At 31.8% G+C, this 16,608-nt stretch overlaps 2 protein-coding genes across 3 annotated transcripts in view; one reads left to right on the forward strand and one right to left on the reverse strand.

Moving 5' to 3' along the window:
* The first annotated feature begins 484 nt into the window (after positions 1–484).
* On the forward strand, positions 485–10,947 carry LOC111704152 (WASH complex subunit 2). 2 transcript variants are annotated; one of them, XM_023476293.1, is made up of 18 exons: positions 485–566; positions 1,301–1,384; positions 1,484–1,520; positions 2,325–2,362; positions 2,552–2,654; positions 3,813–3,878; positions 4,540–4,633; positions 4,703–4,767; positions 4,823–4,929; positions 5,450–5,535; positions 5,596–5,779; positions 5,836–6,050; positions 6,663–6,876; positions 8,927–9,193; positions 9,576–9,624; positions 10,061–10,134; positions 10,184–10,232; positions 10,589–10,947. In XM_023476293.1, exons 1-18 carry the CDS (start codon positions 496–498, stop codon positions 10,853–10,855), a joined length of 2,070 nt encoding a protein of 689 aa, XP_023332061.1. In that variant the 5' UTR covers positions 485–495; the 3' UTR covers positions 10,856–10,947. The 2 variants fall into 2 exon arrangements, with proteins under 2 accessions (XP_023332061.1, XP_023332062.1); XM_023476294.1 differs by having other exon boundaries at positions 8,927–9,188; positions 9,574–9,624.
* A 798-nt stretch (positions 10,948–11,745) lies between these two features.
* The window catches only part of LOC111704153 (sulfhydryl oxidase 1), a 13,632-nt gene continuing 8,769 nt past the window's right edge, over positions 11,746–16,608 (reverse strand). The window contains exons 13-19 of the mRNA XM_023476295.1: positions 16,165–16,223; positions 15,824–15,955; positions 15,659–15,748; positions 13,673–13,793; positions 12,971–13,046; positions 12,790–12,836; positions 11,746–12,140 (exon numbers count right to left, since the gene is read on the reverse strand). Coding sequence (XP_023332063.1) covers positions 11,912–12,140; positions 12,790–12,836; positions 12,971–13,046; positions 13,673–13,793; positions 15,659–15,748; positions 15,824–15,955; positions 16,165–16,223 — 754 coding nt within the window. The 3' untranslated portion in view covers positions 11,746–11,911. The remainder of the gene's footprint in view (positions 12,141–12,789; positions 12,837–12,970; positions 13,047–13,672; positions 13,794–15,658; positions 15,749–15,823; positions 15,956–16,164; positions 16,224–16,608) is intronic.

The following is a 16,608-nucleotide window of genomic DNA, read 5'->3' on the forward strand; positions in this document are numbered from 1 at the left end:
TGCTACAGTTCAATTCCCCTGGATCTTTAACCGCTTCAATAGGAAAGTTTGACGTCAAAAACAATATCATAATATGAAAAATTATTAGATTACATAACTGAATGCGCATTTAGATCTAAATTGCATTGTAAAAGGGGGAAACACAAACAAATTGTTTTCTCTTAAATGTCGTCTTCCTTTTCAAACCATTAACATTTATCCGAAACATAAAAATATAAATGTGTTTTTCTACTCAAAACATACAAATAAACATCAGCAAGCGTAATCACATTACTATTTTGATGTCGAACATTGCGTAGAATGGTTAAAATACTAAGGGGTGATGCACGACACATGTGGCATCCAATTTTTAGCGAGAAAATTCCGGATTTCTCATGGTCGACTTTGTTAAATGTAAATGGAGGGCTATATAAAAGTGCGCCTATACATCTTATTTGACCAAAAAATATCAATGGATCATTAACAAATTATATTTTATAGAAAGAAAGAAAGAAAATGGAAGATTTTAGAGGGTTGCTGGACAAATCTGCCTCTTGGAGTTTAGAAGACGACAAAACCTTTTTAGAGTATGATCACAAATTAAATCAGTTTAATCAGACAAAATATTTGCTAAAATGTCGGAATTAGCCTGAAAAAATCTTATCCTACAAAGCTCACGCCAGGCTGCAAAAATTTAAGTTCAAATAAAGTTCAAGCTCTCTAACCCGAAAAAAAGAAACAAACATTGATTAATAGATTGAAATATGTTTTTTTAAATAATTGTGTCCACTCCACTTTTTCTTTTTGAAAGACGTCTGCTACCAGAAAAGAAAAAAAGTTAAAACGTGTAAAAGTGATATTTTTGAAAAAATTTATTCTATGTTTGCCTTTGAAAGGTCTAAATGACTTTCCAGAGTATCCAGCTGTTTAAAGTTGTAATCTCTGTTTGTCTGTCTGTCTGTCTTTCTGTTTGTTGTTTTCCGATCTTAACTCAAGAACCCTTAGACCGATTTACCTCAAATTTTGATTGGGGAATTCCGGAATGTTCTATAGCTTGGTTTTGAGATATTAAGTTGAGTGGTTCGACTTTAATAGCGAAAATTTTGTTTCCTGGACAAATCGTTCAAGTGCGGGTAAACGGCGGGAGTAACTTTTAGTAACCTAGGCAGCGCTGCAGATTCCCAAGCTAGTTTCGAAATAAAATTAGGTGATCGCAATGGTAGGAAATATCAATCATGATTATATAGATGCGTATAATATCAATTTTAATTATATAGATGCGTATAATATTTTTTATCTAGATGCGTATAATATTTTTTAGGATTGTTAGAAAACTTTCTGTGGATGTGACAGTTAATTGTAACTCAGTTCTTACGAACATTAGACGCATCTCAACACACACAAAGTAATCTGCAATTTTTCATTTTTCATTTTTCATTTTAAACCTAACTAATTACATTATGCACTATATTTAGTTACTCCATGCCTAATTGAAATGTTTTAGGTTGTTAGAAATTAAGCTTGAAAATGCTACGAACAAGGAAATTTAAAGCTTTGCAATGTTTTAAATAATGAAATAACTTATTAAATACTTTTAATTTTTTGTCTTGGAAACAAGATATCATCTCAAGATGTTACGCTACTTTTATTTTTGTTGTTATATGCACATAAGGCATCATCTTTTTATATTTAGAATCATCAATTATTATTTATATTTATATTTCACTCAAACTTAAAAACAATAATAAAAAGTTGACCATTGCCACACGGTAAATTGACTACAAGAAAGTTTACCTGTATATTTGTATCTCTATCTCAAATTCGTTTTGTATATTTTCAGTTATAAAGTTCCGGTAAAAACAACGCATCAGATTTTATATTATATTGTAAATAGAAAGCCCATTAAAAACGTATGAAATAGCAAATACTAAACATCTACATCATTCTTCCCGATCAAAAATATACATCGTTCATCAAAAAAGTGTTCATTTCTGCGAGTTTCTCCATTGCTTCTCTTATATACGAGAAATACGCAGAGAACCCACAAATGAAAATAAACAGTTTAAAGAAACAAAAACATTGATATCTAATTCATACTTGATTAGACAAAGCTTTCAAAGGGTAACGTTGTAAATTGGGCATTGCCATCTTTGCATGAAGGGTCACTTGAAATTACGCGTACAGTCCCTTTGACCAGGACCTGAAATCTACCGTTAACATCTCCAAGATGTGAGTAAGCATGCACTTGTCGCATCATCCAGAAATCCCAATCAGAGTAAAATACTTCAAAGAACTTTGCTTGTAAACTAAGTATTCTAAATAAGCTCCTTAAATTGTTGGTTTAGTTAATGCTGTTGTCCGACACCAAGTTTCTTGAGTCCAGGGATCTAATTTAATGAATTTGAGCAAGGTCACTTACCTACCTACCGCCGCGCTGATTCAACTTCTGATCTGAAGAACTGACGTGGAGTAAACATCTACAGGATATGGACAAATCCTGAATCACCAATTATAGATACGTGGTTGAACCGTCTCTATAGACCTAGCTCAAATTCATTAAATCTGGTCTCAGGGTATACGAGGGAACGGATGAAAACTCGCATCATCAACAAGACGGATTAGACTCAGATCAAGAACGGGAAGTGGAGACGGCTCAAAAGCTTACAGAGGAACAGGTAGCTTGTCAAATTCAAGGGTGTAATGAAAGGAAAGTTAATTGCGGTCGTGTATACTCTGCGTACACATTGAAACCAGTTCTCTTTGGGCGGAATTTGTAAACAAGAATAGCTGCATCAGTGTTCGTTTAGTATCCGAAGAGGTTAAAAACATTAAATTTTGATAATTTTGATAATTCACATAACAGTTTCCTATGACCAGAATATTTCATTGATTTTTTTAATGTGAAAGATGGATCCCATGTCAGGCTTTGACATCCGTCTTTTGTTTATATTACCGCCCAGAGACAGTACACTGCAGTACAAAAGATGTGTACACTTCTGAAATAACTTTCCTTGCATTACATCCTAGGTCAAATTAATGTTTTAGAGTTCGAATTTATTGAATTTGAGCTAGGTCGCTGAAATACCTACTGCCAGTTCAAATTTGAACCACCTACATGAAATTAAATATTCAGGAAGAATTTAAATCAGTAATTTAAATTTGAATCGGCGGTATATATAGAATTCAGTGACCCCTCAAATTCTATTAATTCTGTCCCCGAACGGAGTTTAGTCTAATTCAGCCTTTTGAACCATAATTTTCCCATTTTACTAATTCAAAGTACAGATATCCATTTACCACTTTTATACTCTCTATATATTATATTATACAACAATACATATGTATATCAATTTAACCTAGAAGGTCAAGGAAAATATGGGTTCTTCTCATATTTCCCATTATCATTCATAAGACATAAGTTCCCTACACTTTTTTAAACCTAAAGCTTTTTTAGACTAAGTGTGCAGTGCTATGATAACATTTTTAGTTTTCAGATCTTTTATATTTTGATAGAGTTTCGCGGTGCATTTGATGTTGTTTACAGCAAATTATAGCTTAACTTGAAAGCTATAAAATTACTTATTAAGTAAAACGGGTCTGTTTACATTGCTCCATTGCTGCGTCTCATGTTCAATGCGCTATAAAAATTCCTAACTTGAATTCAAAAGTCGACTTCCTATTCCAGAGTTTTCTGGTTATCACTGTATATATTTAAAGTTTTGGACTACTACACAAAATAAGTCTGATACAGTTTAAAAAAAGTTGTCAAAAATAAAAACATTTTATTCTAACTAAAAAATTAGTTTAATCGCGTTTAATTCTCTGAACTATAGATGGTAAGTGAAGTCTTAAGAAATGGATTTAAGATGATGATGAAGAAAAACAACCAGGTTAATGAGGTATAAAGTTACACAGGGTGTCACAAAAAAATGATCTTTTGAAAATGTATACACATTTTTTGAAAGCTTTGGAACATTTCCAATCGATTGATTTCAATTATAGGTAGCACAAAATTCACCATGATGAGAGCTACAATATCTAAAAGATCGTTTTTTAATTGTTAAATTTAAAATGCAGTTTGCTTTTATCATGTAAATATTGTTCGAGTACGAACATTTTTTAATTGAATAGAGTTAGAACAAATCTAGGGATTTCAATACATAGTTTAGGAAATAAATAAGTCTTTTTATCTTTGCACCCAAATGTTGTAGACCTTAGATATTTAAATCTATAAATTATGTTAATTTAATTATCCAAGTTTAAAATATCAAGGTTTGCACCATCAGGCTGAAAAGAAATTGGGATTAGAAAATATGAGTTTATGACTAAGACTCAATTAACTTCTAGCAAAATATTAATAAAAAAGGTTCCAAAGAAGGCTACCTTTATATAAAACCTCAAAGTATTGGTGATATTTTTAATATTCTAATTTAAGAAGGGGGGGGGGGCAAGCTAAAGTTGGTTATACAATTACTGTCCCCCGTTTTCCTGCGTTTTACCTTTTTTGGTAGCTTTCATGAAATTGTGGAAATGTTTGTTCATGATTGTTACCATGTATAGAGACAACAAAATATTCGAGCATTACCGAGCATAATTGGCTCTGAGGAATGGTTTAAAGACAAGTTTGTTCAAGAAGAGAAAACTATTGTTGAAGGTAAAATTCAATAACAAGAAAATATAATCACTGTTAAAATTATTTTTAATATATATATATTATTTATAGAGGAAATATTGGCCGCTGATTCTGATAGTTTAAAGTATCAAGAAAAAGAAGAGAAAGAAGACACTGTGAGTAATTAACAATATTACTTGTTAACTTAACAATACCAAGTTTATTTTCTAGGTTTCTGAAAACATGGTTTCTAAAAGTTCTTTACCAGAAAAAGAAGATTTTAGACAAAACACGAAAGAAACGAAATCTGCACCAGTCAATCAATCAATTCAGTTCAGGTAGGGTGATTTGATTTTTACAAAGACTTTAAAGGGATTGCGTAATTTCAATTTCAAGCCCGATTTACAACAATTTCCACCTTTGACTGTTTATTGAGTAAAGAGAGCTCTATGTTTTAATATCTTGAAACCCACTTGAATTCCTTTTAAATACAGTGTACAGCGTACGCTGTGTACTGTTCGACCTCAACACATCGAATGCAGTGTTTTTGTATTTTTACATTACCAAATATTTAACATTAAAAACGGTTTCCAAAAATTCGAAAGAAAATATTTATTTTCTTCAAAGTCTTGAAAGTAAATATTATAATTTCTAAAACTTATAACATGTTCCTACATTATAGTGTTCAAGAAATAAACACGCTTTTTGTAGATTAATGAGGATAAGTCCGACATTGATCAGTAGAAGTTTTTAAGGGTACCCTTGTAAATCGGGCATTGCCATCTTTGCATGGACAGTCACCGGATATTAGTCTTTCAGTCCCTTTAACCCCATATTTATTATAAAACACCATTAAAGTGATTCTGAAGATGATCTTGAAGAGTCAATGAAAATAAGTGCAAAATTGGGATCCAACACGAATCTGTTTTCTTTGAAAAGTTCAGGTAAAAAGATGTTTCCAACAAATTAAATATTTTCCCCCCTGCATTAAACCATTCTTCTAGGAAGTTTAGATTCATCATGTGATTCTGAAACCATGAATTCACCGCACAATGTTAGCGAGGAAAGTATAAAACCTGAGGAGAATATTGAGGTGAATGCAGCTAAAGATGAACTAGATGCTACAGATAAAAATGCTTTTAACTTTGCTGCAGAACTATCTAAAAAGCTTGGGTTACCACCATTAATGTAAGAAATTATCTAATTATTCACTTGAAATTTCATTTCATAACATATTCTTTCAGAAAACAGGAAAATAAGCCTGTAGAAACTACTGCAATCACGCAAGGACTTGGGGCACAAGATTCTGGGTTACTAAAGTCTGAGACAAAAATAGTTAAATCTGAAAAAACAGCAGAAAAAGCTAAAACATCCGTCTTGTTTGATTCTGATTCTGATGATGATTTGTTCTCAATTCCTGCAAGAAAACAATTACCAAAAGTGGCCTCAAAGCAAAAGGGTAATTTATTTTCATTAACCCAATAAAAAATTGTTTTTTCCCCCCATGAAAAGTAGAGCATGACAATTCCGTCAGATTTAAATATATTAAATATTAAACAAAAATAATCCAACATCCTTTATTCTATTTTTTGTGCATGACCGTCAAACTGCAGACCTCATGTTGAAAGCATTTAGTAATCACGATAAACAATGATAAAGCCAAGGTACTAATGCAAGGAAAGTTATTTCAGAGGTGTACGCATTTTCTGTACTGCAGTGTACTGTCTTTGGGCGAAAAAGTAAACCCAAGACGGATGTCTAAGCCTGACATTGAATCCATTTTCACAAAGTAATCTATGAAATATTCTGGTCATAGGAAACTATTATGTGAATTATAAAAATTATCAAAATAAAATGTTTTTATCCTCCTCGGATACTAGACGAACACTGATGCATCCATTCTTGTACGCAGAGTATACACGACCGCAATTAACTTTCCTTGCATTAGTACCTTGAATAAAACTAGCAAATGCTGTTGTTAAGTCGTAACTAAAATTTTCAGTTGGGTCTTGAACACATTGTTTGATTGGCTTTATTTGGAAACTAGACAAAATTTCACAATTTTTTTAAGATCCAATATCTGTTAAAAAACCTTTGATTGAACTCAACGATGAAGATAACAGTGTCAAAGAAGATGCAAATACAACTGAGGTCAAAGCCAAAGAGTCAGAACAACATTACCCTACAAAGAAACCCACTCTTTTTAACTTTAGTGATGATGAAGATGAAGAGTTTTTCAAGGATTTGAAGATTCAGAAAAAACCTCAGGAAGATAAAGGAGTCAGGGGCATATATACTAAATAGAAACATAAAGAAAAGGGGAAATCCGTAAAGGAAATGAGTCCTTGCCACAAATACCAACTTTCTAATACCTATCTATCTACAACCAAATGATGTAAACCTTTGATATTTCAAACTTATATTGTTTGATGTAGCAGAAGTCATAGTTTGAAATATCTAAGGTCTACAACATTGGGTTGTTAATATATAGGGATTTAAAATTCAGAGTTTGTGGCAAAAACTCAATTCCTTTGTTTCATTGAGTCAAACAGACATTCAATCCAAAAAACAGAATTACAATTACTTACATAGTCAATAAATATACATTGACTAGGAGTAGGAACCACCATATCTGCAAATCTTCATATCTGTTTACTGCTAAACAAAGAACAAAACAAAGTCAAAAACAAGTTTTAGAAAATAGCTTCGATCCTACTCTAACACCAGTTGTTGGAGCACTGCATTTATTCACATAGCTCCCAGACCCCAAATTTTAAGACAGAGTATCGTCATAAAACCCATGGTATCGGAAACCCAATTTCATGAATGGGGTCAGGCAGTTTTGTAGCTGCCTATATTTTTGTTACAAAACACTATAATTTTTTTATATTCTCTAATATTTACTAATTTCTTAAATCAAAATCTACACAAATGTTTAGACCTCAATAAGGAAATTTGGAGTTTCGTTCAACGATACTTTCTTATGGGCTCAGAGAGTACAGGTGAGGGAGGAAAGGCAACCTCACCCGCACAGCTTCTGAGTCTCATTTTACCTATTTGCGGCAGTGTGTGTCCCCATAGGGCTTCCGAACCTCCCCCAAACAGTCTTCCGGGAATGATCATCCATTTATAATCGTCAATTTCTACTTAAAATTGGGACTAATTCGATTATTAAGCACGTTAGTCCATCTACAGTATATCCTGAACATTTTCATAATATTTCTATTTCTTGTTATTTATTTTTTTATCTGCAAAATAATGCATCAAACAACAATTAAAGGCAATTTGTGCAATCCTCTAATTACAGAAAAAGTAAATATCTTTCGATCTATACGTATTTCAAATCTGTAGCGCTTGTAAAAAAAAAGTTTTTAAATCATTATTAGGTTACAACCGAGCTTTGATTCCTTTATATATCGCAATAACTAGAAAGAAAATTTACAAAGTGCAATGTTTTTTAAAATCTACATTTTATGGAGAATATTTTGTATTAGTCTACTTATTAATAAAAGCTATTAATAAAAGCCCCAGCAATTCCAAGATTTGTTGAGAAAAAAATGTAAAAATAAAAGCTATTTTCTCCCCGATCTTTAATTGCAAAAAGAAAGAAAAATATTATGAAAATGTTCAGGATACATCTAGACGGACTACCGTGCTTAAAGGGAGTGTTCGCGAAAAATGAAAGGGGGTATAGGCTTAATGCGATAAAAAAGCGCTTTTGATCGCTTCTAATCTTACTTCTGTCGCGTCTATAAGGAGAAAATTGTTAAAAACAACTAATACCGAAGAACGTAGTATCCATACAAATCCAGAAAGATGCAACATACGACTTAGACCGTAAAAAATCTATTTAATTTCAAACAAATCATTCAGATACTAAACCCTATTGTCATCGATTATCTTTCGCCACATTTGTATATAGTTGATTTTTCATAATATGTTTTATTACATTTGAGTTGGGGGTTCCTAGTTTAGTTCTTTGAATACAGTGAGATCCAGAAGGCAATGTCAAGATTGTCATCTTATTTCTTTTTCGCTGTTGTCAAGAGTTTTGTAATTTGTATCATTTCTAAAAGACAAAATCTTCTAACCATATTCAGAAATACAATTACAATTTACAAAATTCTTGGTTTACGAAGATGAAAATCATTCAACATTTTTCTGGATATTACTGTATTATTATATTTCTGGATATTATTGTATTATTGTATTTCTGGATATTACTTTATTATCATATTTCTGGATATTACTGTATTATCATATTTCTGGATATTACTGTATTATCATGCATGGCAAATATCCGACAATCTATGTTTCTATTTCTCCATCAACTAGTGAGAGGACCACACCAAGGACAGAAATCAAAACCAGCTTGTTTGATTTTGATGACAATGATGATGATGATGATGATGACTTCTTTCAAAACCTAAGTTTATCAAAACATGCAAGTGCTCCTTTATCAAATCTGGAAACTACTATTGAAGAAAACGAAAAAGTGAAAAATGTTTATGATGATGCAGAAGAATCCAAAACTGAGGAAAAAACTGAATTTACAGATGGAAAACATTTTAAGGATGAAGAAAACAGAACGGATATAAAAAGGTTCGTAGAAGACGATAAAGACGACTTTATAGTAAGTTTTGATTGCTTACAAAAAAAATAGTTTACAGGTACGACACGAAATCAAAGAGACGCTTTTTGATGAACAGCTTCAAGAGAAGCTTTTTGATGGACAGCTTCAAGATACATTTTTTGATGGACAGCTTCAAGAGAAGCTTTTTGATGGAAAGCTTGAAGAGAAGCTTTTTGATAGACAGCTTCTCTTTGTTTCCATGTTTATGTGTATTAATTCTTTTTAAAGGCTTGATAAGAATCAAAATAAATCAATGTCGTCTGCATTGCATTGAAATATGCGACGACGACACGCGACTGTACAAATATTTAATCAAGCAAGATTTTATTTGAATTATTTTTTCATTGATAGTTTGATGGATTCAGAACAAGATGAAGTTACAGAATTCAAGTTTCCGGAGGTAAAAAAAGACAACATATAAAAAATTATTTGAAATTAAAAAAAGCTAAAAATTGCAAAAGAAACTTTACAACTGAAAAAAGTTTAATTTCAAAGTTAAAGGGACTATATGCGTAGTTTGTAATTGCAAAAATAGCAATGCACGATTTACAATTCTGTATACCATTGAAAGTATTGTCTGATCAATTACGAATTAGATAATATTTATGACTTTGTTTATTTAAACCGTTTTTTATTTGTGGTTTCTCTGCATAAAGTTGACTTGAGAAATAACCACTTTTCGAGTAAAAAACGACTTTCTCTTCCACATTTTTGATCAGATTAAAGTTTCAAGGGTACCGTTGTAAATCGGGCATTGCTATTTTTGCAATGAGGCTAACTTTTAATCACGCTTACAGACCATTTAAGATAAAAAATGTTAAAAATATTTGTGCTAGAACTTGGTTCCTATATTAGAGAGTGTAACCAAGCAACGAGTACAAATTCCCAGAGGGAGAAAACCCCAGTCAAGGTTAGAAATTAAAAATATGCAAAATGGAAAATTAATTTAATTTGTTTAGAACTAACAGAAGGAATATTTCGGCTCCACTGAACTATATGGACGGAAAGGAAATTTATAATACATTTCTTATTTACATTTATTAACTTATTCTGTTCTTTTTTTACTTGTTTTCCCTGAATAAATGGATTATGTACAATGTACAGAGAGAACCAACAAATTTTGGAACAGGAAATGACATTAAAGAATCCTTAAAGTGTACTTGATGTTGTTACAAAGCAAAAAGGGATACTTGAAAATCAACTATTTAAGTGAAATTACACGGTTGTTGTCTCTCATTTACATCAGACCATAATTGGACACTTAACGTCGTCTATTCCAGAGTTTTCTGGTTCTCACAGTACATAAAATGTAAAAAAAACATTAATTGATTAATCAAAACATGTATTGTTTACACTTTCCGCAGAACATCGATGAAATTTATGGAAACTCTTTTATTTCTTCAAAGGAGGAGATTCTTAACGATCTTGATCCGACAGATGTTGGGTTAGTCGTGGAAAAAGAGAAAGCTTTTCCTACTCCGCAATTTTTGGACATGGTGGATAATCTCTCCGAGTCCGATCTGTTCATGTCGAAATCTCCTCCTCCGCTTACAAAAATGAAACCAGATTCAAAATCTATATTTGACGACTACTCCTCGGATGATTCTGACGACATTTTTGCAAATCTTTGATGATGAAATACAACCTAATAATGAACTCCTAATTTTAATTTGTTCACATTTATAGTAGTTAAAGACAAATAAAGTAGATTTTATAAAGTACATTTACCACTTTTTTGTACTGCTTTTGAAATCATTTGTGCACCATGAGGGAGGGACGGCAAACCACACCATTTTTTCGTCCGACTACAAGTGACCACAAAATTACGTCCGACCACACCTTTCATCGATTGGCATTGTTTAAATTAATTTTTCTTCTTCAGTACTTTACATTATTCGAAATTTGAGCCACGTCATGTTTTTTAGAATATGTTATCCTGTTTTATTATAAAGAACATCTTATGAAGGAACAAGGCATGCAATAATTTAAAGTTTTTTTTTCAGAATATATTTCAGTCACGTATGGATATTAAAAAATATGTTACACATAAATGGAAGCTCTAAATGTGCTCAGTGGTTTTTAATGATAATATCGTCATAAAAATATCACATTTCTTCAATAAAAATGTAGATTTATTCGTCATGTAAATTCGTAATAATTGTCTAGATTTTTATTTTCATTTAACAGAGCTGAAAACTTCAGAATTGTAAATATTGAAATCAATGTTTAAAATCTTCATTTTATTGATCTCCAGATTAATTTAATCTTTAGCTTGTATACGGAAAAGTGTGTAAAATTCAACCAATCAGAACTTCAGAAGCCGAGAAATTTTCAAATATTGCGCACCATTTAATTAGAGAACTCCCATTGATCGGATTCCGATAGGGATATTCAAGTAGAGGGGAAAAAGGCTGATTAAGCAGAAATCAAAAGTGTCCACAGAGGATACTCACTGATGCAATATGTTTTAACGGAATCCAATTCTAAAGTTTCAGCTCAATACACAATTTGTATCTCACTATTTATGCATGAAAACAGACAATACAAACTTAATGCGCTTTACCCCGGAATTCTGGCTTTTTTTTGAAAAAATAAATAAATTTTGAGGGTTCGACAAGTTAAAACATATTTCCAAAAAAAATGAAGAGATCAGATTCAGATTATGTAAAAAATGATTTAGAAATTGTTTACAAAATCCAATACATGAACCATAACAATAGTTGATTCCTGAAATAAAGGTTCACTCCACTGGATGTGGGGTTTTCGACGTTTAAATCTCCATACATATTCACAAGAAAAGTTCGAACATCACTGAGTGAGAATGATCCATTTTTGTTATAACAGAGGGGACAGGACTCGATAGACGGAAACACTTCTTTTGAAAAATGAGGGTCCTCTGTGGCTTGATTCTTCAATCTTTAAAAAATGTCATTAAAAATTTTACAAATATCTGTTGCATTTTTCTTCAGATTCTTATAGGGAGTTGATGCAGTATTGTAGAGACACTTTTTGGGATTCATTTAAGACCAATCAGACGTTTTACGGTGCATATTTGTTCAGCAAGAGCGCAAAATCAATTTTTAAAATCCTCATAGATTGTTCATTTTACAGGGATGTTAAACCGAAAAAAGTCTGATAGGTCAAAAATGAATCCAAAAAAATTTCTCTACAGTGAAACCCTTAATAACGAATACATCGGAAGAATTTATCAAATGTCGTTTTGACAATTTTCCAATGAGTTTTATACTATTTTACGTAAATTTCAGTATTTGCGAAAATAAATAAATAGCCATGAATATGCGGGAACAGTTTTAAAGAGTTCCATATAATCATTTAATTAAAAAACTAAATATCTGCAACATTCCATTATCAGAAAGTGAAGAATACGACATTTGATGAATTCTTTCGATGTATTCGTTATTAAGGGTTTCACTATACAATACTGTATTCTCAGCTCAACTACCATGTCTGGCCAGACACTTCCTTTAACGCTATTTTAGAATTAATAAGAAAACACACAAAAAATAAAGCGCATATTTTTATGTTTATTTTTTAAGGCACCTACCTTTCGTTAACGCTATTATGCTTCTCCCATAGATAAATAATCGCATCCTGATAAGATAAGTTTTAAAACAATAATTTAACTCCAATTTGTGAACGCCGCAAAATTTTTCTAATGTCAAGAACGACTAGTTAAAGTGATGAATCAATTTATATTTATGGGTTATAACTTTTTAAGCAAGCACCTGATATGTTGCGAGTTGATTGAATTCGTTCCCATCCGCAGTCATATTAACAAAATGTCTACTGCACTCAGTACAACTGTGTGTATATTAACAAGTCACAAATCCACAGTTAATAATTTGTAGTGAACTATCATGACGCAATCCAGTCTTTGCCACAAACATAAATTTTCTAATCCCTTTAGTCTTTATCTTTATTTTAACTTTGATTATTTGATCTAATTAAATTATAGTTTGAAATAAATATCTAAAGTACGTCTATGACATTTGGTTGCAAAGATAAAAAAAATGAGTTTGTGGCAAAGACGTAATTCTGTTATATGAAAAAATAATTGTAAAGAAAATATTTTTTTTCGCGTTCGCGACAAAAGATGCTTTAATTTGTTCAATATAAATTTGTATAATCTTGTGTTTGTTCATGGTTAATTAAAATAGATCTACACTAAAGTTTGGTCTACAGTGATAACCAGAAAACACTGAAATAAGAGTAATAAAGTGTATTTGATGTTGTTTCAAGGCAAAATATTATATTTTACTGGACACTTATTGAATCACTAATTTGGTTCAATGCCTGTTCACAATCCACTATTAATGTGTCTCATGCTCATTGGACTTATTAAAGTTATAACTCTAATAATATTCGTTTTCCTATTTCAGAGTTTTCTGGTTCTCACTGTAATATCTGACAAGTAACTTGTTTATTTCCTAAAGAAATGTTTAATGTACTGTAACATAGCTCTGAGTACAAGATCAGGTGAACCCCAGTCTTCCAAATATTGTGCTACAGTTAAACTGTGCCACAGCATCCATTGTCCACAGGGGTATCCTGAAAGGAATTCATGTTAAAGGGACTGTAAGCGTAATATCAAGTGGCCTTCCATTTATAGAGAGGCGTATCCGTTTTACAACGATACCCTTTAAACCTTTGTTTGTTAAAGGATTTCGTAGATATTCTTGTTTATATAGCGGGAAATTAAGCGTGAAAAAAACGCGCAAGTGTGCACTAGTAAGAAGTGTACACTGTACATACACTGTAACCTCAAGTTTCCCAGTGTGGCATTACATCATGGTTAGCCTTAAAAAATTAGTCTCTACGCGGTAACTGCACTCATTTTTCTGAATGTAAACAATAAAAAAAGATCAGAGGGAGAGGGAAGGAAACGGGATAGGAGGGAGGGTGGTGGTGGGGGGAATCAGAGGTAATAAACACGGAGCCCATCAACTTCTTGACTTGAAACCTGCAGTTCTCTTCTCCCTAAACCGAAAGAATATTCATATTTTAACCCAACCCAGTGTCAACAACAATGATGCGACTTTAAAATGAGGTATCAAATCTACCCCTCCCTCCGCGGAAAACGCGTTTTGTGTTCTGAATCTATTTAATATTTAAATATTTATTTCATGGTAATTTCCTACCGAACGATTTTAGGACCTAACCCTAAAATAATGTAAAATAAATTGTATTAACTCGTGTTGAAAAATAGGTGAAATGAGTGTCATGTTGCAAACATCATTTATAGGACGGACCTCCTCCTAAAGTTATGATAGAACAAATTATTCTAATCTGAACGTTTGTTAAGTTTGATTAAAAATTACAATATATGTAAGCGTCCATTTGTTGGTATACAGGAGAAAAGTTAGATATATTATCATAAATAAAGCATTTCTCTTTAATTTAAATTTCATTAATATCTTTTTAACTGAAGATGTTTCGATTTAAGATAAATGTTTAATTTGACTCGTTGTTTACATTAAAAAATGAGCGCGGTTGCCGCGACAATTCTGTTGCGTAAGAGACTATGATCATTTTTTAACGATGACCAAAAAGTAACGCCACACCGGCACTCGATCTTCAGCTATACAAATGAGAGTGTCTACTGTCTACCTCATCGTTGTCCGGACGAAGGTTTAAAGGGTACAGTTGTGAATCGGACATGCTCTCCAGAAATGGTAGGTCACTTGAAATTACGCTTACAGTCCTTTTTTAATTCACGAATGAAATGGTAAAAGTAAAACCTAAAAAGAGCGAAATTTAGAATAGAGAAAAAAATGAAATTATTAATTGTTTAACAAACTCTGATTTTCCAATCCCTATATCTGTGCAGTGTGCAACCCAATGTCTTAGACCTTAAGATACTTTAAACTTTGAAATCTGTTGGATCTAATAATATAAGTCTGAAATATTAAAGGTTCACGCCATCATCTTGCACAGGTATAGTTATAAGAAAACCTTATTTTTTTTGCAAAGACTCAATATTTTAGATTTCATATTTATGTGTACTGTATGGTATTCTATGACTTTTATCGGTGGCAATTCTCAATAAAATCCACGAATAATAGTTAATCAGTAAAATTTAATTTGTAACAATTGTAAGACGGGATTGTGAAGAGTTACAAATAACGCTTTAAACTTGAAATAATCCTAATCCTACAGTGATAAACAGAATAGGAAGACGACATTATAGCAATTCTGAACAGTATTTGATGTTGTTAAAAAGCAAATAGCTTTACTAGTAAGTTATCAAATCACTTACTATTAAGTGAAATGGGTCTGTTAACACTGCACAATTGCTGTGTCTCAAGTTCATTCGACTCTTTAAAGTCAAAACTCGAGTCTGAAAGTCGACTTCCTTTTTTATAGTTTTCTGATTCTCATTGTATAACTTCTAAAATAATTTTGAACTAAGTTACCTCGAAACTGTGGTTCAGATCCTTTACATGATTTCCATGAGGCTCTCTCATAAAATCCATCCCAGCTTCCAACTAGAGTTCGCAGATTCTCTAAAATGAAAATAATGAAGAAAACTAAATTAATTTTTAATTTTTCATATACAATGGTTTAGCTAATTTAATCACCTAAAACTTTTGATTCTTGAAGGAATGTGAGCTGCTCTAGAATTGGATAAAGTACTGAGGTCTGGGGAAAGAAATCAACCAGAATTTGTACAAAATCCTTTAGTGCGATAAACCTTTCACCACTTATTTCTCCTGAAAAATCATTAAAAACTATCAACATACATATATCCATAAAAATGATTATAAAAAGAAGATGAATTGTTCAAAATTACTTAAAACTAAAAAATAATAGTCAGATAAGATAAATATTAACTAAGAAATAAAAGAAAATAATTAGAAATAAAGTAAATAATTAAAATCAATTTCAAAACCTTAATAAAATATATTTTTTATGTATTTACCTTTCATGGGAACTTCATGAAGTAGAGCGTAGACAACAGTTTTTTCCAGATCTGCTAAGCTAAAAGTATAAACCTGATTTAAGATTCTTTTTTACTTATATTTTTACTATCTGAAGTGCCCGGCGTTGCCCGTTAAATTTTTTTATTATCTAATTTTGAAAAAAATTCAATTTATAAAAATAGCTTATGTTACCCCCCGGGCATCCATGGGTTCCCTAAAAAAATGCAGCCTATCTAGCTGAAGTGCCCGGCGTTGCCCGTTAAATTTTGAATATCGATTGGAAAAAAATTTCGATTTTTTTAACCCTATGTTACCCCCAGGATACTCAAGGGTTTCTTTAAAAAAAATTCAGCCCATTTGGTCTAGCCGTTTGGCCAGCTAAAGCTAACATATAAATATATATGTATATTATTATAGGTTGGTGGGGGAATCAGAGGTAATAA

This window comes from Eurytemora carolleeae, unplaced genomic scaffold (genome assembly GCF_000591075.1).
Source record: "Eurytemora carolleeae unplaced genomic scaffold, Eaff_2.0 scaffold599, whole genome shotgun sequence".
Lineage (NCBI taxonomy): Eukaryota > Metazoa > Arthropoda > Copepoda > Calanoida > Temoridae > Eurytemora > Eurytemora carolleeae.

Coding starts and splice junctions, on each gene's coding strand:
- LOC111704152 (XM_023476293.1), top strand. CDS start 496: ATGGAAGATTTTAGAGGGTTGCTGGACAAATCTGCCTCTTGGAGTTTA. Junction 2,655..3,812: donor AAAAGCTTACAGAGGAACAG/GTAGCTTGTCAA, acceptor TCTGAACTATAG/ATGGTAAGTGAAGTCTTAAG. Junction 6,051..6,662: donor AGTGGCCTCAAAGCAAAAGG/GTAATTTATTTT, acceptor AATTTTTTTAAG/ATCCAATATCTGTTAAAAAA.